Source organism: Gavialis gangeticus, unplaced genomic scaffold (assembly GCF_001723915.1).
Source record: "Gavialis gangeticus isolate Ggan-Ray unplaced genomic scaffold, GavGan_comp1, whole genome shotgun sequence".
NCBI classification, from domain to species: Eukaryota; Metazoa; Chordata; order Crocodylia; family Gavialidae; genus Gavialis; species Gavialis gangeticus.
In genome coordinates this window covers 86,888,272-86,912,729 of record NW_017729034.1, presented here as the reverse complement: position 1 = coordinate 86,912,729, position 24,458 = coordinate 86,888,272, and the positions used below count along the sequence as shown (strand labels likewise).

The 24,458-nt window shown below is 42.6% G+C and overlaps 1 protein-coding gene across 4 annotated transcripts in view; it reads left to right on the top strand.

Moving 5' to 3' along the window:
- UTRN (utrophin) overlaps positions 1-24,458 on the top strand; it is a 692,661-nt gene that overhangs the window by 256,829 nt on the left and 411,374 nt on the right. For all 4 annotated transcript variants that reach the window (XM_019526790.1, XM_019526791.1, XM_019526792.1 and 1 more), the window contains exons 33-37: positions 3,143-3,313; positions 5,178-5,357; positions 8,588-8,716; positions 8,832-9,002; positions 9,898-10,047. In XM_019526790.1, coding sequence (XP_019382335.1) covers positions 3,143-3,313; positions 5,178-5,357; positions 8,588-8,716; positions 8,832-9,002; positions 9,898-10,047 — 801 coding nt within the window. The remainder of the gene's footprint in view (positions 1-3,142; positions 3,314-5,177; positions 5,358-8,587; positions 8,717-8,831; positions 9,003-9,897; positions 10,048-24,458) is intronic.

Genomic DNA, 24,458 nt, shown 5'->3' with positions numbered 1-24,458 from the left:
GCCGCAAGGAGTGACCAGGAACAATGGTCACAAGCTGGTGGAGGGAAGGTTTAAGTTGGACATCAGGAGGCGCTACTTCACAGTCAGGGTGGCTAGGGTCTGGAACCAGCTTCCAAGTGAGGTGGTGCAGGCTCCCACCCTGGAGGTTTTTAAGAAGAGGTTGGATGACCACCTTACTGGGGTTGTTTGACCCCAGTGCTCTTCCTGCCATGGCAGGGGGTTGGACTAGATGATCTGCTCAGGTCCCTTCCGACCCTAGAAACTATGAAACTATGGAATACTTCCCTATTTGCACAGGCCTAATACATAGCTTCTCCCCTACTGTAAATACTTGTTTGATAGTAATGGTAAGTTCAATATCAGAATTGAAAATTAAGTTTCAGATCCTGCAGCTGACACTGTGTGGGCAAATTGCTGCATCCAGGAGCAGTCAGTTGTGAGATCAGTGTTCATGTGTTAAGAACTGTTATTCATGTAGGGTGATTCCTGGTTCTATTTTGTGTGTTTAAAAAAAGTCTCATCTAGTAAACAAACTGGCATTGACCACTTCTCTTTACAATCCTTATTTGATGGTAGCTGATTTTGTTGTTGTAGTTGTTGCTTTGTTTCTCATGGAAAATTAGATCATTTCCAATCTTTACATTTCCTTCATGTTATATCTAAAAGCTTGTCCCTGTTTAGGAGTCTATAGTGTGAATTTAAAGAAAACCAAGATCTGTTTAACAATAAAGTGACTTTTATAACCTTGTACAGGATACTTGCATGATTTTTTGACCTTTTGTGGGAAGTTGTAGTCCTTGGCTGCTTGTAGACGTTACAAAAACAAAACAAAATGATTTTAAAATTGACGTGTTCCCATGCTGTGCCAAGCACATGCCCAAAAGAGGCATCATGTTAGTTTGATCTGGCTTGCCCAAAGTCTGTATAGATCAGGCCTTTTAGTGGGGCTTTTTTGGCACTTTTATCTAATAGCTGATTCAGTCTATTAGCTGATTAGATAAAAGCACCAAAAAGCCCCCCTGAAGCGCCCGATTCAATACAGACAGTGCAAAGCTGGGTTGAACACATGCACTGCTGCTTCCAGTAAAGTGTGGTTCAGTTCATTTCTTTTCTTTTTTTTTCTTTTAACTTCCGCAAACAGGTGTCTGGCTAAATTATAAACTAAATAGATTTGAAGAGGTTTTTTTTCTTCAATATGGAGGTAAAATGAAAAGTAGGAAGACAATACACAGAGACTTAGTGACTTTAAGAACTGTGTTAAATATTGATTTGGATTTTACATTAGTTAGGAAAGGGTTTATCTACCCAGACTGAATAAAGCAAAAGTCTTTAAATAAACCCCTGACAAAGAACATTGTTAATTTTTTTGCACTTCTTAATTAAGATCTAAAAGGGAACAGATTTCTGAGCGATTTAGCATTGTTCAGGTGATGTTACTGGTATGTGGCCAAGTAACTTGATTCACACATCTTGAAATGTGCTTCCTGAGTCATTTTATTGTAGTAAGTAGTGGCAATTCAGAGCAATAAAGTTTCCACTGAGACTTATGCATTAACTGCTTGTTATGCACCTGGATGGGAAATCAGTGACAACTAATCATAAAGTCACAGCTATTTGCAGCATTCCAATGCTATTCAGTTGGGAGGAGGGAGCGGGAGGGACAAGAAACTGCAGCCCACTTATTTTTCAGAGCTCCTGTGGAGGAATTACTTTCAGTAATACATGCAAACACTGAATTCTGTTATCATTTTTTCTGGTAGGGTTTCTCATATTTTTTTATAGGAATGTTACAGTTGGGACTTACCTTAGACAGCTGGTGTAATAAAATATTTCACCCAACTTATTAATATAATTTAGATATTTTGTGCAAATATTGCCATTATTTTCATTTGGACCTAAATAAAAAAATGTTATTTTTTTTCTGTTCTGAATTAGATGGGGGAGGGAACCCTGGTTTACTAAAGAATTATTCATTGTAGGTTACAGCAAATCACTGCTGGATGGAGGGACATATAACACTTCCCAGTTGGTTAATATATCCTGTTGTAATTAGAGGCTGGCCCTGAGAATTTACTTTGATTTCTTGAGTTGGGGTTTATTTGGTAAAACCATAGTATACTGTTGTTGAAAAGGGTGAGAAGTGGTATGCAATTTGGTGCTACTCTCTTCAACCAAGTCAATTCCTGTGGCATCCAGTTTCAGAGGTGTACTTTTGCTATGCACAACTAACACTATTACCCAAGAGGAAATTGTTCTTTGTTTTTCATGCATCATCAGCAGAACTGTTCAGTAAGTCCCAGCAGTTATAAGCCTCAGAAGGCAATGTTAGCTTTCTAGTTTCATGGGTTTTTCTGCAGATTTTTATACTGATGATGAGCAAAAAGTGAAGTGGATTCCATGGTCGTTGGTTGACTTGGACCCAATGCCTGCGTCCAGACAAGTGTGGCTGTGGGGTATGTGGTACCGCAGATGCATCTCTGCCTCCCTTACCCCACGTGGGGTAACCTGCTGTGCACCAAAGGGCACGTGGCACAGGTGCTCCCTGGGGCAACTAGCAGCGGCACAAGGTGTGCTGTTGCTTGTTGTCCCCGGGGAACCAGATGTCCATGCTTGTGTGGATGCGGCCAATTATTTCTGTGCTTAGCCCATTTGAAGTGATGGCCATTAAAATTCAATAACATGGAATCCCACAATGCCATCTTCAGTTACATTTTCTTTCAGGGCAGAACTATATTTCAGGGAGTGCAAAACTCATTTTGATAACGGTTCCATTCACAAAGTAAAGAAAACTTAATATTCACTTTCACAACAACAGGGTAATACTTTAAGCTTCAATCTGATAGTGGTGCCTTAAACATTGCCAGTTGTTTAAATTGACAGTTAACAGTTGTAAAATTTATTGTGTGCATTTGTTTAAACACGCAGTGAGAAGTTAAGTCTATAGTTTAAAGTTTTGATCACTTAGTGGAAGGAGATCAGTTTCTTTGTTCTCTGCAATACAACGTAAATGTTTCAAGCAGTTTAATTTTCTTTTCAGCACACGTTTGCAGTGCATACAGCTTCATAATGTATTAAAGTGATTTAGCATGTTCTACCATATGCTTCTTGGTGGGAGTGATTTAATTGCTACTGCTTCTTGCAGGTGACAGAAGGAAAGCAAGACCTAGAAAGAGCATCACAACTGGCACGAAAAATGATAAAAGATATTGCCTCCTTGTCAGAATGGCTAACCACCACTGAGGCTGAGTTGGTGCAGAAGTCTACTTCTGAGAGTTTGCTTGCTGACCTGGATATAGAAATTGCTTGGGCTAAAGTGAGCAAATAGTTATATTACCTGGATAAATTGAAATTTTTATTGTATTAACTATAGGATAACATTAGGAAGTAACTGGAGATTTGAACTACTAATTTTTGGTTCCTAAATCTTAAGTATTCAATTCTAATTGGAGTTATTGGAGTTGAACACACTGGAGTTGTGTTACACATCTGTAATGACTAAAACATCTTCAACCACGAGCCACTTACGCTACATAAATGCCATTGAATTATCACTGAAGTTAAGGATTAGCTGTTAATAGGATTTTAACTGAATAAAAAAATCATGTACACAGTTTTCAGTCTTTAAGCATGTTTTTAAATGATCAATTGCACCATTAGCATCATAATAATTGTCCTGATTGAAAAGTTTTCATTTAAACTTTTTGATGGAAAATTTGGTTTTTAATGAAAGAGACTTTTTTTGTAAAATCCTGGGGGGGAGGGGCAGGGGGTTGTTGGAAAAAATAAAAGACCAAAAACTAAAAACGTTTTTGGCTTTTGACCAACTTGGTTTTTTTTCCTGGTTTTTTCAATAAGTTGAAATTGTTGATGAAGTAGAAAAAATATTTCCTGACCAGTTCTGTTTGTTATATTAAAGAAATTAGAATTTGACACTGATGTGGGGATTTTCTGTGTGCAGTTCTCTGAGTTGGCAACTATTTAATACACTATTACTAGTCTTTGGTACTTGTCCGCTATTACGTCTTTTGTTGCAGACATTTCCACAATATTGAGACAACTACAAAAAAATTACAAAATTAAACGTTTCATATTATAAACTCTTCTTACCCAGTCAATCTGATTAAGTTATCCAACACTAATCCTTTCTTTTAAGTAATGCTCTTAATTATGTGGCATGCAGTTCACAACTGTAATGTTACAATCAAATACACAGTTATATCAGAGGCAGTAATTGTGCATTCATCAGGTTTCCCAGTAACATAACAGAGATGATATACATTACATTTAATTACTTGCATTTACTTAGAACAATGAGGTTAATAAATAAGTATTCCTCTGATGAAAGAAGTTTGAGTCACCCAAAGCTCTATTCTTGCATATGAGAGAGGAGAAAATTTGGAAGGTATTATAAAATAAAGGAGCTTTAGAAATAATTAGATGCTGTATATTAGTGAAAGTGATTAATGAATCTATATGGTGAGTCCCTGGATGGCTTGATAAGGTGAGATATTTGATTCCTGTGTATAATGCTGCGATCATCCAAAGATGATTACATTTGGGAGTTCCTTTCTTCACTCCTCTCGCTTCCTCCTGCTATTAATAAACTTCTTTACAGGATTGTAATACATTTAAATATGACTATGATGAAGGGAAGAGAGAAACAGACCTTTATATTAAACAAAGATGAAGGGAACTAATTGAAATAGTTCTTTGTTGTATATTGTGTAAAGCTGTAGAGGTGTCCCAGTGGCTGTATTGTTACAAGCTAATTAACTGATAATTTAACAAAATTTGAACACAATCCTAGCATTTGGAGAAGCTACTGTGGGGGTTTTCAGTAATATTCAGCATTGGCCTAGCTATTTTCCATTAAAGCCCGTGATAAACCATTATGTTAACAGAAACAGAGTAAATAAGGTAAAGCTAAGACTTGTACAGAAATGATTTTTAACACTGAGGCAGTAGGCACTCTACCATACTTGGCTGTTACTTAGGGGCTAAGTAAATGACATTTACGTCCAGTGTGAATGCCTTTTCTCAAGTGAAAATCAACAGGCCATTAAAAAAACAAAACGATTTATGCTTTTCTGAGTATAGAAAGTAATCTCTTGCCTTGTTTTGCGTTGGCATTCCATAGGAATTTGTGGATGTGCTGTTAATTGTTCCTCTCATTTCAGAATGTGCTGAGGGAGCTGGAAAGGAGGAAAGCTGATCTAAATAGCATCACAGAGAGCAGTACAGTGCTCCAGACTTTGGTGGAAGGCAGTGAAACTTCCCTGGAGGAGAAGCTTTGTGTCCTGAATGCTGGCTGGAGTCGGGTTCGGACTTGGACTGATGACTGGTGCAATACTCTGTTGGTAAGTTGCATGAACAATGAAAATGTTATGTCCAGGTTTTTGTTTTGGAGTTGTTACAAGGCATCATACCTTCTGTTTTCATAGTAAACCTTCCGTTCTACCTCGTAGCCTTTAAGGGGATGGGGTAGATGAATGCCCTCTGTTATGTAGACATAGAGCATGTTATGAGGATAAATAAAAGGAGGAAGAAGGGGGATTGTTTTGAGGCAATGGATATTTTTAATCAATTGGCAGGCATTAGTATCACATACTTCCTGGGTATGTAATGCAAGTTGCCATTGCCTAGATCCTACATTAAATATGTAAGGTGCACAGATAACTTGGCTCTCTAAACTGGCAGTGAAATGCATGCTCATAGAGAATAAAAATAGTGAGGCATTTTTATTTCAATGTCTGACCTTATATTTCTGGCCGCAGTACTAAAACCCTTGTCCAGATCCTCAGTCTCTCTCCAGTTTTGGTTTGTTCCAACTTCCTCTTTTGTAGTTGCCCTAAGACACACATCACTCTCCCCTTGAACCCATCCATAGTGTACCTGCCAGGACTATCTTTCTTGTGTGCTACTCTGACCCTTTTGAAACCTTACACTGCCACTCTGTTTCACTACATTGTTTTAATTTCTTCTCCTTACTGCAAAGTCTACCATAGCTCTGCGTTTTTCTTCTTGTCCCCATTTGAAAAGAGCTGGCTAAGAGATTAGCATCAAAGTCTAAAACTACTCTGTGTACCGGCTCTTTTCTGATGGCTATAAGAACCAAGGAATGTGTGTATTTACTGTACAGCAAGTTTGCTAGGCAGTGTCTGCAGACTTGAGCATGTATGACCATGGCATCTGTGTGAGTGTTTTACTTTACTCTCTTTACTTTACCACTACTTATAAGAATTACTAGTTACTCAAATCAGAAGAGTGCTCTGCCTGGTGTAATTCTAATGACCCACAAATACCATAGTTGACTTTGCCCAACAGGGTGAAAAAAGAATGGAATAAAAATTATTTGATAACTTCAAGTAGATTGTGGTTGCTATTTAACTGCACAGTTTTCTTTTCATTACCCTCATGCATGGCTATGATTAAAAGATGGCTGTCTGTCTCACGGTACTCTGCAAACCTTTTAATGGCAGAGCCCTTTCTTACTGTGCAGTTCTACATCTAGTGAAATGCAGTCCTGCTCCTGCATGGTGCATTATAACAACAACACCAACATACAACAATGTAATTAACAAAAAGCATGCATTTGGTGACCATCTGTTAACATGTTTAGATATTTATGATCCCATGTAATTTTTTTCTCAGTATCTTAGTATAAACACGTGGATTTAGCATTGTTCTGCTGTAAACCAATGGTGGTAGCCAAAAAAAGATTCGTTAACTATAGGAGGTTTTTAGTGCTGCTCCTTAGTCAGCCTGGAGAAATTTCTCTTGAGCAATATGAAATGCCACCTTTTCCCTACCCCAATGTGGAGTTGAATGCTCTAGGTCCCTAGTGCCCCTAGTGGTGGTGTTGGTGATGTAATAATTGATCATTTGGCTGTGGTTCGCCTTTTAAATTCAGGAAAGCACTTAAGATCCCTGTCAGAGTATGACAGGGAAAGGATCACTTTACACAAGTGCTGGTTCTTATATTCTCTCTCTTTCTTTCTATATATATAAGTATGTATATGGACCTTTGGTCTGACTAATTATAGTGGTCCTTATTCTCTTTTTTCCTGCTTAAGTCCATCCTTACTTAGAACATCACTTTAAGCCTGAGTTTAAGTATTTGCTGAATTGCCCTCCCAAAGAAAGCTCTTTTCTGTGTCGAGGCCAAGAGTTGCATCCGGAGCTGAATGTGCATCCTAATATCATGTGTGCCATTGCATCATATTGGTGGCTTACAGTCATCCTGTAACTAGCTGATACACACTCGTTTCTCACCAACTCTCCCATCTGTAACTGAGCAATCCCTGTGTTCTAACAAATTCTTGGTTTTAGTCCCTAAGTTCATGACATTGCTCATTGTACTATTAAATTCCATCCCTCTTCTATTACTGTATTATGATAAACTTCTAGTTCTGCTTTATTTTCTGCACTTGACCCTATTATCTGCTTTCCCCAGCCCTTCTTTCCTACTGATAATTCTGGGGATAGGAGCCCAATTGCTATTGTTCTTTCTCTCATTGTAAGTTTAGTTTAGCTTCGCTGTATTATGGACTGAGTCAAGGGAGCTGATGTAGGGATTTCTGTGTTGCTAGCACACAACTTGAAATTTCTGAGTTGAGTCAATCCCGACAGAATCATTACTATATTCATGGTATGGTTATTTTTCTGGAGAGTGAAAAAATGCATAACAAGCATAACCAGAGTCTGGGGACTGCATTAAATGATGACTAAATTACAAGACCACACCAAGCACTGCAAGTTCTATGTAAAAAATATTCCTTTAATTTGAGAGAGATTTACTTTGGTGTGGATGTTTTTTGCATGTACTATTGTTACAACTAAGGTTATATAACTACAAGACAAAATATTCTCCTCAGTTTTTATTCATCATGTTTATTTTGGTTGTCATCAATTTAGATATTTCTCCTGGGTAGTCAGCTTCCTCTTCTCTTTGTGTTGGTTTTTTAGACAGCAACAGCAGGGAAAGAAACATTTTTTTAAAAGGATAATATGCTGTGGTCATAGAACAATTGTGGTCCAGCTGTGAAATCATGACATTGTGAAACAGGAATTTGGGAATTCCCCGTTTAAAGGCCCGCTGACTGGCTGCATTGGTTTGGGCAAATCACCTTATTAGTTCATGGCCATAGAAAAATGAACAATTATACTCCAGTCAACAATATGATTTTTCAGCAGTCAGTCCAATTTCTTTCTTTAATTCCTTCAAAATGGGGGAGAGAGTTGCAACTTAGGAACCCACATCAGTTGAAATGCAGAGTATGCAAGTTAACTTACACTTGCATACTCTGTTTGTAGGTTCCTGCAGTGATACAAATGAGATGCATTGCTTTAAATTTAACCCTGAACAAAACAAGTTTAAAGTTGCAAGAGTTTTGCTACATTTAGATTCTGAAGGTACTGATCAACTGCATATTTTCATAGCTATCCAGATGTTGGTCCCAGTCAGTGGAGTTGTTTGGCCTTGTGTACTGTGTTTCTAAATGTAACTTCCTAGTATTTCATGTTCTTTGGTCCTTCCTTTCTTGGAGCATTTTAAAATGTGTTTGTTCCCTGACCCATCTCTTTCCAGAATCATCAGAGCCAGCTGGAGATCTTTGATGAGAATGTTGCCCACATAAGTACTTGGCTCTATCAAGCTGAAGCCTTGTTGGATGAAATTCAGAAAAAGCCAGCAAGCAAAAAGGAAGAAACAGTGAAGGTAGGAGTTGTAATCTTTTAAAGCAGGGACTATAAAATTCCACATGAGATTAGGCCAGAAAAATGTGGCTGTTTTCTGTTTCCAATGTAGTACCTCTCTTGCTTTTGCTTCTCAGCGTTTAATGGCAGAATTAGATGATGTTAGTCTCCGAGTGGATAACGTGCGTGATCAAGCTATTATCCTAATGAACGGTCGTGGGGTGTCATGCCAGGAACTTGTAGAACCCAAGCTGGCTGAACTGAACCGAAATTTTGAGAAAGTGTCACAGCACATCAAAAGTGCAAAGGTGAGCCAGGAAGAGGCAAGAGTTGTCTGTTTTGAAAACCTTTGGTATAGAGAAGCTCTTAGAACAGGTCCCCACCTTCTGACTACTATATGCTCTGCTGTGGAGCAGCTTTCCCATCAGGGCCAGCAGTGCACATTGCTACTGCTGTGATGGCAGACCAGAGGGGTTCTGCCACCGCTGGGGACCCCCAGTGTGGAATTGCACAGGTTCTCCTGGCAAAATAGTGTCATGCCTCACAAAAGAAGGATAATATTTTATGTATCAAAACACTGAATTAAGTGCTTCATAAGGATGTTTTTTTCATATACTAAAATAGTACTTTTCATTGCTTACCTAAGTAGATTTCTATAGGGTAAAATTAATTCAGTAGGTTTAAGGTTCTAACCAGTCATTTCTAGAGTTGCACAGGGTACAAATCCTGACTTAGGTCACAAGCAAAAATGTGTGGTGTTTGACTGCATAGCAGCTCTCTAATATAAGCAAGGGGTTGGCAACTTTTCAGTAACAGCAGGGTGAATTATTAACGTAGCTTGGTCCTCCTCAGGCTAGAGGCAGCAGTTGATGGAGGCACTCAATGGTGGGTTCTCACACATGTGCTGGATCACATAAAATGTTTCCCACAAACAGATAAAGTGTAGCAAAATTGTTGAGAGCTGGATCTGGCCTATTGGCTGTAAGATTTTATCCCCTAGCATAAGTAGTACTGCTTTTTATGGTTCATTTGGGCTTTTTTTCTTTTTACATGTCTTTTCTGAAAATGGATAAATACAATATATAGTTTTAAGGCTGATCCTGCAAACATGTTTTCATTGTAGGAATTTTATTGCATAGAAGGGTGTATTGAAATTACTCTTAATTACATTCTTAATATGCATGGCTTTACTTTGCTCTGTAGATGCTTGTTGGTCAGGAGCGAGTTCCTGTTATGTCAGAACTCCACAAGCCTGGAGAGGCTTCTGCAGATCTGGATGAATTTGAGAGTGATTTACGGAACATGTTAAAGGTTGTAGAGAAACATATGGAATCAAGTGATGAAGAGGAAAAGGTTTGTAAGCTGAGCATGAGTGAAATAGATCAACTCTTTTACGTTTGTTTAATTGTTTTTTTGTTTGTTTGTTTTGTTTTTTACTGGTCTTTGTGAACAGGACAGATAATTTTGCTATCTTACCCTATATGTAACATCTGAATTTCTCTAACAGCTGGGGGATCTTGGATCACTGGTAGAAGTCAAGGGAAGTGTCAGGGATGTAGTGGCACGCATATAGCACAGATGCCCCTTCCTTTCTCTGGCTTGGGTAAGCCATGCTTTCCCTATAGCAGCTGCTGCACCTTGCCTAGAGCCATGAGTGCTCCCTAACCTGATTTGGTCTAATTTAACCACAGCTTTATGCATTCAGTTTTGACACATGAGCTTGTTATTGCCTTTTCCCTGATAGAATTAAAATTGTTTATAATGTATGCCTCCTGTTAGGATAAAAAGATGGAAATGAGTTTCTCTAGGTATCTGGCTGACTGAATTCCTGTTGAAATTATTTCTTAATGCTACTAGGATTTCATTGTGCAGCTAATGATTATTTAGGGCACCCAGAGCTTTTGATAGGTATCTCTATAATTTTAAATCTGGATGCATAAAACTTTAATATAACGTGCTTTTGTGCACTGTAGTTTTGGCCTTGTGAGCCAGATGAATGGCACAGGGTCAGTGCTATCCCTGCCTGGCTGGAACAGGCTTCCGGGGCCCCCTTGGCAACCCTGCATGTTGAAATCAGTTCCCGCACCATGGAGTGCCTGATTTGGTGTGCAGGGGCCCCTGTAGATTTCCCAGTGGGTCTACTGGCGGAGCGAGCTGTGAACACCAGTATGTCACAATCTGACTCGTCCACTGAACTGCAGGGCCTAGATCAGCACATTAGAACCTTGACTTCTTTTAGGGTCTCCCAGCTCCTTTCTTGTAAACCTGTGTCACATGCCTTTTTACAGGCATGTTTACTGGTTAATCACATCTGAAGCAGTGACCTGGCTATATGTTCATTTAAGTAATGGTGTGATAAAATGCAGAATAAGCCACAAAGTTATTCTACAAAATTTATGTAATAACTTTGTGACTGGTTCCTATCACGCCTTTAATTTGAATGTGTGGCCAGCGCTCCCAGCCTTTTGAGCACAGTGGAACCTTTCAAGTCACCCTTGGTTCAGAGACTGGGATAACTACTTAGCTGATCGGAGCAAAGGGAGCACATCAGAGGCTTTTGCTCTTGTGAGATCTTGGGCTGGGAGTCCCAGTTGAGTTGATGGGCACTCCCAGCTGGGATAGAGCGTGGGAGCTTCGATCAGCTGATGGGGCATTCCCAGCTACAAGAGTGCAGCAGAGCCAAGGGCCCCATCAGCTGATTAGAGCTTCCAGCTGCAGGAGCACAAGGGAGCGAAACTTTGTATTTGCTGGTGCACAAGTAGCCTGGGATCATGATCTTGGATTCCCCCTGCACAAGCAATAGGGTGCAGTGGGATCTGATGTACAATCCCTAGGGACCACTGTAATTCAGGCTCCGGCAGGAGAAAAAGTGGGCTCCCTGCAGATTTGCTGGAGACAATTGCAGGCATTTTTCAGGGCTGGCTCTTCTACACCTCTTATTGGCTGATGGAGCCCACCATGGAGCTGATTACCACTGAACAGCAGCACCCAGGCTCTTCTTCAGCTGTTTTAAGAAAGTAAAGTTCGCCACTTATTAAACAACAGCTTTTAAGTAAAGCTCACCACTTGTATTTATTATGGTTTCATTAAGAATTACAAGTTATTAAATCACTCTTGAGCCCTGCTTTGTTCTGCTGCCATGTGGGAGAGCAGGGGAATTTTCCCCTCCCCTTCTCCACATGGCAGGGCAGAGTAGGGCTTAGGAAACCCATGCCGGGTGCCTGCCCCCACAGCTGGGCACGGGGTAAAGGGTACCCCCACCACAAGGGCTTCTCCTGTCTGGCATGAGTTTCCCCAGCCCCACTCTTCCCTGTCACGAAGATAACGGGAAGGGGAAATTCCTCTCCACTCCTGCGCAGCACCAAAACAAAGTGGGGAAGCCCCTGTGGTGGGAGCACCCTGCACCCCATGCCTGGCTGTGGGGGCAGGCACCCAGCATGACTATGCTTGCAGCCCCTGGGGCAGGGGTACTTACCTACTATACTCTGGGCAGGGCTTTTAAGCTCCCTGCCAAAGCAGGGAATCAAACAACTTGATTGGGTTAGCCCCAGCAGAGGCTCAGTCTTACTAAGCTGTCCCTGGGAACATGTGAGGCTTCCACGGTTTTTCTTCTCTGTGCTTCAGGTAAGTTTTTAATTTTTCTTCCCCACCTTCCCTCTGCCCTGCAGTTTCAGGCCATTTCCAGCCAAATCACAGTTTTCCAGGGGGTTGAGGCAAATGTTAAATTTTGGGCTTTCCCCTGAAATCCCTTGAAGCCCAAAGTACAGTGGTCCCCAGTGATCCCACAGTCACACCTCCTGTCATGCCCACGTGGCACGGCAGGGAGCACGTTTGTTAGGATCATGACAGATGTTCCAAACTGCTGGTTTTGTAAGGACTTCTTGGTCAGACACAATTTACTCATCTGGTTGCTTTCTGGGAAGCTAATGTGCATTAGTTGTTAAGGATACAAATGCTTTTCTTTTTCCTTTTTATTTCTCCTCTTCATCCTTCCAAAATACTTCAGCTGCCATGGCAATTAGTTTAATATTTCATACAATAACGGTGAGGAGCCCTGTGAAGCAGTAAGTAATTTCTTGGACAAGCTTGGGGGTTAGGCAGTCTGTCAAGTACTTCTGAATTTCTGGTTATAGAGCTTCATAATTAAAACCAATCAATCTCTTTATGACTGTTCTGTAACTTTTTAAACCCAAGACCAATTAAGGGGGGGATGGGGAATGTTCAAGCTCCAAGCAAGATCTATATAGCTTGGAATATTAATGTAATACATGTGGTTCAGAGTTATAGTGCCCCAACACATCAGCCACCTAGGAGAGCCATTGAACTGTAACGGATGGTCTGTTCTCCTTAGTTCTGCTGTATATCTTGACATTGACTATAAGCATGAATCTGAAGCTTTAATGCATTCTCTTTGGAGAGACATTTTAAATCATTAAGCCTCCATTGTCTATGTGAAAGAATAGTGGGTCAGCAGTGATGGGCTTGTAGAGTGCAGCACCTGTTTACCAAGCCTATATCAGGTTGCTATATTATAGATTTCACTAGCAGCTCCTGCCGATCTACATGATTGCTTTGGATTTACTGTGACAGTGACGGTAACATGTCTCAATAACCTGAGACAAGACATCCTAAAATAAGATACCAGTTACTTCACTGGCTTTCTCTGTATGTGAGGGGCAGCAGTTTAAATTTAAAGGGATCAATGTGTTTGTGTTTGATTAATGATAAGCTTTAATGATTAATGATAAGGCCCTTCCCACCAAACACAGCTCTAAAGGGGGCTTTTCAAGTTGTTTGGACAATCCAGAGCTGAACCACTAGCAATCTTTCCCATTGTCCTGATCTTTTCTGAGTCAAAATAGAAGACTGAAGAGTCAGTGAGGGTTTCTTTTGTACAGATTCTCAACTTCTGCCTCTTCCCTCCCTGTGTATTGTCTCTGGGATTGGTGCGCTCCAACTAGAGGATGAAAAGGGGAGAATGAAACAGGAAGAATAAATTGAAAACAGAGGGAGAAAGGCTTGGTTCCTCTATGCTTGGAATTGTAATATCCCATAAAATGTTCTAAGAGCTTAGAATAGGAATCCAACACGGTATTTTAATGTACTTCAAAACAAATGTAGTTCTCACCTTCTTATCAAGGATACTGCAATGGGCAGTTTTTCTATCCAAGGACCTAGGCAGAAGGACTTGTTACTGAACAGTAATTCAAAGGTATCATGCTTTTGTGCTTTGTGCTTGTGTCCTGGTGTAGTTTAGGGAGAGACTTTTAAAGGTAAAATGAAAATTAGACTTTGATCTCTCATTGATTGCCAGGGAGACTTCAGTATCTAACTGCCATTTTATGCCTTTGAAAATTTACCTAGAATCTGTTTGTGAGCCACTTTGATAAAACTGGAACATTTTCTTGGATCCATTAATAATAGGGCACTAACAGATTTGGGGGGAAAAAATCAAAAACAAAAATGTGCTTTACTGGAAGAAGCAGCATGTTAGTTTGACTTGGCTTTGCAGTGCCTATATAGATCGGGTGCTTCAGTGGAGCTTTTTGGCACTTTTATTTAATAGCTGATTCAATCCTAAAAGAGCTATAAAAGATATAAGAGCTATAAAAGAGCCCTGCTGAAGCACCTGATAAAAGAGCCATAAAAGTCCTGCTGAAGCACCTGATCTATATAGACTTTGGACAAACTGGGTCCAGCTAACATAATGCCTCTTTTGGGCATGCACTGGGCTTAGCATGGGTGTGCACTGAGTTTAAAGTAAAGCGCCTTTTTTATTAACGTCCGTAAGTGGCCATAATGTCTAGCTGTAATACCAGCCAGTTCTCACCAGCATTTCTCAGTGCTGTATGAAGGAGGTCAGTAGAACTCTCTCTCTTTCACAGAAGCACAGAGAGAGGAAGTGACTTTAAGTCACATAGGTCCCCCCTGTACATGTTACATGCATCATACAATGACTGGGTTAATTGTGCACTTCATTCAGTTAATTTGCCTACGTAGCCAGTCTATCACACCATAAAAAGGTCCAGCCAGTTATAAAGTTAGAGCTGGAAAATGTGATAACTTTATAACTGGTTTCTATCCCAGGTTTTAATTTGCATGTGCAGCAGGGTCTAGGAGTGGCTAGGAGCCCTGGCAGCTAGTGGAGCTCCTAGCCATGGGAGTGCATCCTGCACACTGGGGCTGGGATTCCTGCAGCTATGGGGACTCTCTGCCTTGACAGCACTCCATAGCTGCATGGGATGGAGAGTCCCTTAGTTGATGGGACTCTCCCTTCTGGCAGTATCCTGCAGTGCCCCACAGCTGTCAGGACAGAGGAGAGACCCATCAGCTGCAGGACTTGATTTTGGCAGCCATGGGGTATTGCCACAGCTGTGAGTCCTGTCAGCTGTGGGACTTGCGGTTGCAGGAGCTTTCTAATTGCTGATGCAGGGGGAGCCTGGAATGGCAATCTTGGGCTCTCCCTGTACCTGCAATAATATGTGAGAGGATCTCATATTGGATCCCGCAGTCGCACCTCTTGCCATTCGCATGTCTTAGGGCGGAAGATGCATTTGTGTGGATTATGCATCAGCTCCTATCATGCCTTTACCTGAATGTCTAGAGAGGCCCTTATTGGCAAAACTAGGATTAGAACCCATTGTCATGAATCTGCAATATCTTGAGACTTCATGGAATGTCATGCATATTTCTCTGAATTAGATCTAGGATATTTGGTTTCCATAAACAGCGAAAGATAAGCTACTATATTTTCTTCACACAATGCATACCCTGAAATACAACACACACCTTATTTTTGCAGCTATCTAACATCTGCTTACTATAGGGAATATCTGCATAGAGTACTGTAGGTACCGCAGTATGATTACACAGGACATGCCTGTACCATGTGTGACTAGGGACCTACTGATTTTTGTGGCAGCTGCCTGCCAATTTTTGTGGGTAGATTGCATGGCCTGGCAGCCATTTTGTGAGCAGAGCACAGAGGGACTCCTATGCCTCTGATTGGCTGATTTTGGTAGGTCGTAGGTACCTATGACTTGGTGAGCACTGCCAATAAAACATGCCCTGTCCATTCACTCACATGCCACTCATGGCACATGGTGCCCCCTCTCCCAAACAAAAAAATGTAATGTGGCCACTGTTAGGGCAGCCCTGTATTCAGAACAGTGCCCCCAAGACCAAAAACATGAGTGTCACTGGATGTGCACCAAACGGTAGTTGCATGATACTTTTTTGGCATGTGCTGCATGTAGAGTAGGAGTAAAGAGGGTGTGCATTTCTGGCATCACTCTAATTATGGTTAGGAGTAAGATAGACATGCCCAGAGGCTTTAATAAGAGAAAGCAGTTAATTCCATGCTGAAGTGCTTTGCTGAATAGCGCTTTCCTGAGTTGAGGGCCTTTGGTAATAAGGTGACGAGGTCAGCAGTGAATGGAAAAGATCACATAGGAATTTATGGATTACAGTAGTCAACAGAGCAGAATTTTTGTGTGGTGTGTAGTTGGTCACAACCAGTTACTTTATATGAAATCATCCTCTAGTTTTTCCAGATGTAGCCAGTTTGGTGGAATCATTTGGATTCAGAGAAAAGATAAGCATTTTGGATTAACAGTCTAAAACTTGGAAAGTGCTGATACTGCTTTGTGCCTTTCTGCACTCAGACTTTTGGTATTGAATACCAAGTCAAACTTCCTTTTTCAGTTTTGCAGTTTGTTTTCTTATCTGCTTAGTTTAAGTAATCGTGTACTAGGAAGGAGGTCCCTTAAGGCCTTGTTTTTTAGATGGGGAACATCACCATTTCTGATGTGAGAGCTGGTATTCCCAAGAAAGAAGAGATCTCTTGAGAATGTGCTCAGTTGCCCGACAGCTCCTGTGGACCCAACAGACTTGATTGGATCCTTATTGTTAGAAAGACCAATGTGGTAAATTGCTTGAAAAAGTTTTCTTTTTTTTTCATCTGGAGCGGCAGAAATGTTGATTCCCTGTGTGCTTGAGACCTCAGGAAGGATGCTATATGCAAAGGAGGATGGGTATGGGTAGCTTCATACCTAGTCTTGATACAAGAGAAGGGAGATTATCTAACACCTCCACGTTTTAGAGTCAAATCACTCCTCCATAACGTTTCTGAATTTAGCAGCATCCCATTTAAGAACTAATTAGTTTCTTATAGTGCTTTACCTCCCTGCATCCCACAGCACTCTTAAAAGGATTTCATAGCACCCCAGGGTGCCACAGGGCTGCAGTTGTGAATCACTGTTTCAGACAATAAAATTAAAGGCCAGATTTTCAAAAGAGTTCGGGACAGGGACTGACCCTTGGAAAATTGGGCCTGAACTTTTGACAAAAGCTCCAAGGGCTATGAGCCCCCATGGTTTTTCTTGGTCCTTAATTTGTATAAAAAAATAATGTTTCAACCATGTGTCTATGATAGACAACACGTATGTTGTCTGAAGCAGAGTCTCTGGAGGGAATCCTCATTACTTGGAGAGGCTATTTGAAGGGGAGAAACACTTACTAAAGAGAAGATAAAGGTGGGGGTTAGCTTTGGGGTGGGAGTGGGGTATATTTATGTTGTAAAGGGAGGTACCTGAACAGTTGTCAGGTGGGCAGTTAAGGAGAAAAGGTGGCTGTTTAAGGTACTGAAGGAGAGGGAGCAGATGCTTGGTGGCAGGTAGGTACCAGGTTGTTATTGGGGGGGCAAAGATGGAGTGGTGCTTTGGCTTGGACAGTGCCAAGGAAGAGGGGGAGGAGGCAGTTTGGTGCCATGAGGCTGTGGGGGGGACTCTAGGACAGATCATCTTAGAAGGTCATGGGCAGGTTAGTAGGAACCAGCCAGGTGTGGCAGGAAAGACAGAAGTAGTCCTGTGTGCACCCCTGGCAAGTGTGGCAAGGAGTGGTGCAGGTGCTCAGTGTGGGCAGGGGGTGCTCAGTAGGGCTTGGGATGGTTCTTTAGATAACTGGGGGTGGGTCATTAGATCCCTGAAGGAGGTAGCTGTCCCTGCAAGAAGCTGAAAGGGGTGACTGGCTGATGGGATGCAAAGGCTGGTGCCAGGGCAGGGTAGTGTGGGTAGGACCTTGCCACTCCTCGCTTTGATCATCTGCCCTTCCTCATCCCAGTTTTGTGCCTGAGGAGATGAGTGTGGCCCTTGCCACTGAAGCTGCTCCTCCAGGGAGTTGCATGATGGTGACCAGAACCACCTGCTCTTTTGGTTTCTTCCACCAGCTCTAGAAACATGGGAGGAGCAGGGGACTGAACCAGTTTAAAAAGCACAGCCCCACACCTGCCTCCCCAACCCATGGCAGAGTGCAGCGGCAGGAGTGAGTACCCCCAGGGGAGGAGCCACAGGTGCCACTTGTCTGCGGGACTGTGCTGGGCACTGGGTGCCTAACTAGATGGAGGAGCAAGCACTCATCTTGGGGGTGGGCAAAATGGGAGATGGAAACTCCATTTCCTAGCAGCCCCTGCCCACATTGCTTCTGTCAGTTTCCATGGAGACCCTAGGAGCAAGCACAGGGCTGGGGTTTCCACGGAGACTTGCCCCAGCAGCACTGGCAGGGTCTGCAGCTGGGCAGGGCTGGGGCTTGAATCTTGCAGTGGTAATAGCATGGTTCAGAACTGGGGCAGAGCTGCGATCTGCTGCCTGCATGCCCCTGCCCAGGGCATGCGGGCAGTGGATCGGGCTCTGCTCCAGTTCCAGACAGTGCTTTCACCACTGCAAGATCCTGGCCCTGGAGCAGCTCCCTGCCCTGCTACATGCCCTGCCAGTGCTGCTGGGGCTGGTCTTCATGGAAATCCTGACCCCACACTGTCACAGCTCCGCTGCTCCTAGGATCTCAGTGGAAACCAGCTGCAGTGATGTGGGTAGGGGCTGCTGTGAAATGGAGTCTCCTGTGGGCCTGATCCGGCCTGCGGGCTGGACTTTGTCCACACCTGAGTTAACTCCTTGTACAAGGGCAAGGCACTGTGACACCCTTAAAAGCATTTCAGGCTCCTGGTTGAGAATCACTGACCTAACAAGTAAGGGAATGCTGGCTTGAAACAAACAGGTTATTAGGGAACAGTGAAGCCTAGAAGGCTCTTGGTAGCATTGCACATTGCATTATAGATTTGGAAATTATCTGTTGTTAGTTAAATGGAAAGGGAAGGAATCTTTATTGTTTTTGATCTGTACAGGTGTATTGTTTTGGTATTGTTTTGGGGATTGATCCTTTCCACCCACTTAGAACCATGTTTATTTATTCCATTTAGCAGCAGGCTTGCCTGTAATATTGATGAAATTGTCTCTCATTTCATGCTCTTAAACTTTGTTTCAGTACCAGACACATTAGCTAGAAAAACATGAATTGGAAGGTTATTGGGTTCCAAAAACGTTCTCTGAGATTTTCTTGTTGGACGTGTGAAGACTTACTTTCTTTTAAATTCACTTTCTCTTATGGAATAAAATCCTTTTAGATTCTTTCCAAGTACCGTGTTTCAGTATACATTTAGAAAGTTGTAATCTATGATTTAGATGGGAATGAAGGAAATGAACTCTTAAACTGTAAGAGAAAATTAGTGGACTAAGATGCCTGAAATTACTTTTCCCAAGCTGTAGGAAATTATTTGACATGAGGAAGTGATCATTTTGCACATAGCAGAGGAATTTATGTTGGCACCCTGCTGTTCTTGCCCTCATTGTAATACAGGTAGGGTCTGCCTTGCTCACCTGCTTCTTTTCCCAGCTTCCGCATACCTCCTGTTTCCCACTTGCCACAACTTGGATGTTGTTTGTTGTTGGGAGAGGGAGGGGGTGTGGTCCTTCTACTAGTAGCAGCCTTGTGAGTTGCCTGTCTGGTTTGATCAGGCTAGCCACTCTACTTGAGCCCTTTGCCCACCTTCCAGCACAGCACTTCCCTTTTCAGGGTTAGCTCTTGCAGATTTCAGAGGGCTTATTGGGACTCTTACTGTCAGAGCCCAACTCCCAGGACTCCAGCATGGCTTAAGTGCAAGCTAGGTGTCTAGCAACTTGGAACAGAGCTGTTCTGGACATGCAGAGAAGCTGAATCTTGGGTGCTTACAAAGATTTGAGGTTAGAAGTTAGATGTCTAGCCAATTTAGTTGCTTCTGGGCTAAGGCAGCCACTGAGGATTTCTATATTGCAGGGCACTGGGACAGGCTGTACCCTAGGGTTGACATCACACCCTCTCTGGCCATGCCCTGCCTTGGTCCACTGATCAAGACTTCAGCTCTGGGGTTCAGCCGTGGTATACCAGTTTCTGTGTTACAGCTTGGGATGTTTCCTAGCCCCTGTGATAGGAGGCACACCTCTATTCATGGTCTTCTCCATCCCTGTAGCCACAACCCGGTCCTTTGATCACAGGTTCAAACTGAAGAAGAACAAACCAGCTGGTTCAAAGGAAAGCAAGTAGTCTCTTTCCTCAGGTAAATGCTGCCTGCAGACTTTACCTGCTTTGGAGCCTTCTCCCCAGCTTCCCTGGGTCTGTCTCTAACAGCACCCACAATCTCAAGAGCTCCTATCCCCTTGTATGACCCAGGCAGGGGCTGCTGCCATGCTGTGCAGGCTGTAGTATCAGAACCTGCTGGCAGTGTCACAGCTTATGCTGATGCCTGCCTGACGCAGCAGCGGCTTCTGCCTGGATCCACAGCTGAGCATTGAGGCTCCTGGTGAACTGCAGCTTCAGCTGGGTTTAAGAGGGAAGGAGAGAGAAAAGAGAAGAGACAGAGAGATGCTGTTGCCTGCTTGGTGTGGTAGCAGCTCCTGCTTGGGTCCACGGCTGACGCTGCTGGCAGGTTCCAGGTCGGGGCTCTTCCTAATCTTCCTAATATCTAACCTAAACTTCCCTTGCTGCACATGAGGAAGTGGTGTCCAGAATAGAGACATCTGAGTGCCCAAGAAGTATATACTTGAATTGGTATGAAGCTGTAACTAGAGTTGCTTTACTGCTGCGGACCTTGAGCAACCCATAGAGCAAAATTTGGTTTTCAGATCAGAAGCTGAATTTTCAACACTGGCAAATTAGGAAAAATAATTTTACTGGGGGGGGGGGAGAAAATTTGCTTTTGAAAATAAAATGAAAATGAAAACCCTTTTCATGGTATGACACCTCTTCAATAATTACTTAATTGCTTTAAAGTATTTATAAAATAATATAGCCATGCCTTCTATCTTAACACAGTCCCTAATGATTGATTAATTCATTCCCACAAGTGAGCAAAACTGATACAGAAATTCCCAAACTTTGAAAACTTTTCCCAGAATTGTGATGTATCTGAAGGAACAGGAATTCAATTGTTTGAAATGTTCATTTTCTGCAACCATTGAGCTATTTATTTACTACAAGAAAAAGTGAGTACAACAGGAAAATGATGAACTGACATCAAAGGTGTGAAAAATTTTGGTTGAATATTTTATACATCGAAACATACAGATTCTGATCAGTCAGAATTATATTCCATTTTTTTAAAAAAGTATTTTTCCCCCAAAAGACCCTGAAAAGACAAAATATTTTGCTCTAGCATGTCACAACAGGTTTCAGTTTTTTATTTCAACCAGTGTTTCATTTAAAAAAATTGCCTTAAAGTTGTGTTTTGTTTTTAACTGTTTTGTATTTTCATTTCAGGTCAAACTAAACTTTCAACCCTAATCAAATTTATTTCTGTATGGCTCAGGAGTTAGCAGAACTCTAATGATAATATTTAACATATGCCCATAGACTATTTATTCCATAATAAGTCTGAAAACATCCACTTTTATAAAGAGAAAATAAGTTTATTAAATTTGCCTTTTCATCATTGAAATTAGAGATGGAAAAGGCAATTGACCATCTAGTCAAATCTCCCAAAGCAGTAGTTCTACCACTTGATCTTAGATGTGCTTTTCATCTTGGAGCTGTTGGGATAAGTTAGGTGACTATATAATACATGACACAGGAAGAGCAGGGAATGAAATTTTGTGTTTGAAAAAAAATCATTTTAAATGTGATTTAATTGGAGCGAGCCAAGCTGGAGGAGGTATAATTACGTCAAGCAGAAGTATCTGTTCCTTCTCAAATGTTGTTTGCATCTTAGAAACTACTCATCTCACATTTAAGGTGGAGAAAAGCTGAATGTGAAAAACAGAACTCCAGTAACGCACTAGTAACACTCTTGAGTATTCACCAAAAGAATGATGTGCTGAAAAGAGGAAATAACATTTCAGTGATTGCTGGCAGCTGGTGCAGATTAGTAATTAGGCATACTCTGCAGGAACTGCTCCAGGAACTGGAACAGCACAGAGAGGAATTCACTGCTTTTCAGAAAAAGAGCAGCAGCCTATCCCACTATGGTGCTATCAGAAGCAGAGCATACCCATCTATACCAGCACCAGGAACAAGTGGAAAGCCATTTGCTGCATGTCAGCAGATGCAGTTCAGATCCCATGCATGTCCCCTTCCTCTCCTCCCACCATGGAGTGTAAATAATTGTGCATTTATAATGCAGCAGGATAGTGGAGATGAATCAGATAACTCTGTGTTTGGGTGAACTAGAGCCCTTGAGTATGCAGACATGGGTGCTAGAATGATTTATAGCAGCTGTCATCCACAGCTGGGGAACCATTCAACAGCAGCTGTTGGAGCTTAGTGGCCCTAAATGACACAGGCATTCCCAGTCTTCTCCCACTCCAAATGCACTGCTCACGTAAGGTCTTTCAGAGGGCAGGGCTCTGAGGTTAGGGACAGACATTCAAAAAGCTTGATTCTGAATTGATTCAACCTTTGTAGGTTAGTCTGACCTGGCTAGGCTGAACTGGTTTCCAACCATGCAGACAATCCCTCTGGACTGAGGAAATTCAGGCACGTGCCTGCAGTGGCTCAGTCTGGAAGCTGGGGGAGGGAGCGCTAGAGCAGCCCTCGCTTCCCTTGCAGAGCTGAGCTGAGGAGTGTGTGGCCATGTCTCAGCAGGAGGCTCTGATTAGGGAGGGGTGTAAACCCCAATCCTGCTTGCAGTCTCAGGCTTTTCACAGCTCACTGCTCGAGGGGCGGGAGTGTTGCCAGCCCCCAGCTAGCACTGAGGCAAAAGGGATGTGTGCAGTGAATGCATCTGTTGATGCAACTGAGGTTTCATCTCCCTCTCTGCTTCTGTATATTGTCTGCAGCAAACTGATAGGTGAGCAAGTAGGGGATGGGGGGGCTGATAAGTGTCACCCCTGTCTCACTGTTTATCGCCCCATTAAGAAAACAGAGGGACATTGCCAGCTACCTGTTGATTCTGCCTGTTCACTCAGCACAGACCCAGCATGTGGCCTGTTAGCTAATACACAGATACTTCTCTGCAAGGTGGCGGGGAGGGGGGAATTCCTGCTTAGCAGGGAGTGGTGAGTGGGAGTGGGGGAGCAAACAGCTCTTAAACAGCTTTTCCAAGGAAGGACGTTAAGCTACCTGTTGAATATCTCCAAAAAGCCTGTCTGCTTCTTGTCTCCCACAGCACAGACTGTAGCCAGCATGTGGTCTGCTAGCTAATGCTGAGGTGCCTGTGAGGGATGGGGGGAATGCCTGCTTAGCACAGAGTGGGGAGGGGAGGGGGGGAGCAGAAGACAGGCAGATGCCTGCAGAGACTGCTGAGCTTCAGCAAGGCAGCAGAGGGGAGGAGCCAGTCCTGCTGTGAAGCAGAGACCCCCACCCAGCCAGAGAGCATGCTGTGATGCTGGGGGAGTCTGGTTTATCTTAAACCAGAAAGGGGCCTAGGACAGACATTGCATAAACCGGTTTGAGCCACATCAGTTCAGTTTGATACTACATTCAACCAGGTTTATCTCAAACCGGTTTCAGCCATTTTCAAACTGGTTTATATGCACTGAACATCTGTTCTGCTACAGGTTTAAACCAGTTTCTGATCACTTAAACTGGTTTATGCATAACATCTGTCTCTAGCCTGAATGTTGCAGGCGATATACACCCTGGTCATGACAGCCCTTCAATTAGCCCCCTTTCCTTCCACGGCAGGAGTGTGCTGGTTCCCAGGACACAGTTCGTCACAGCCACAGAAGCTGGGGCTAGGATTAACCAGACAAAATGAAGTCACTACAGCTGGTAAAGTAATCCAGCACCTAATGTAATAAAACCAAGTACACTGAAAACAATAGCTTGAATGCCTGCTTCAGTCATGGTAGTGTTAGAATGATATTGTAGCCATGATGGCCCAGGAATTGTGAGAGGCAAAGATATTTTGGGGTCATGTTTTTATTGGTCATGTAGCTGGGATAAGAAGAATGCCTTGCATTCAGAAGCTTTTGGACTTTATCCCAGCTATGCAATTAGTCTAATAAAAAATGTCACACACAAGTCCTTGCCTCCTGCTCCCTGTCATGTTGTCTTTGTCATGTCATTACCACAGGCACAGTAATTGAACCTTTTTTAAAAGGCATATTCTCTACAGTGGTACCGCGAAGCTTCGGTCCCTGATTCAATTTGGTGGAGATTCAGCCCTATTCAGTGGCTGAATCTCCAAATCTGAATTGAATCAGAGGACCCTTGAATCTCGCTGAATTCATTCGGACAGATTCAGTGATTCGGATATAGGTACAGCTTTAAATGTTTTTTCTACGTACCTCTAGGTAGCAGGGACTTGTGAGTGCTGCAGTGCTGGGCCAGATGCAGAGTCCCACAGAAGCACAAGGGGCTTCCCTGTGTGCTCGGCAGCAAACCCGGAAGTGGACTAGAAGCATTTCCAGGTCCACCAGGGAGTGCACTGGCGGGGCCCCCCATGCCCTCCTGGCTTGGCG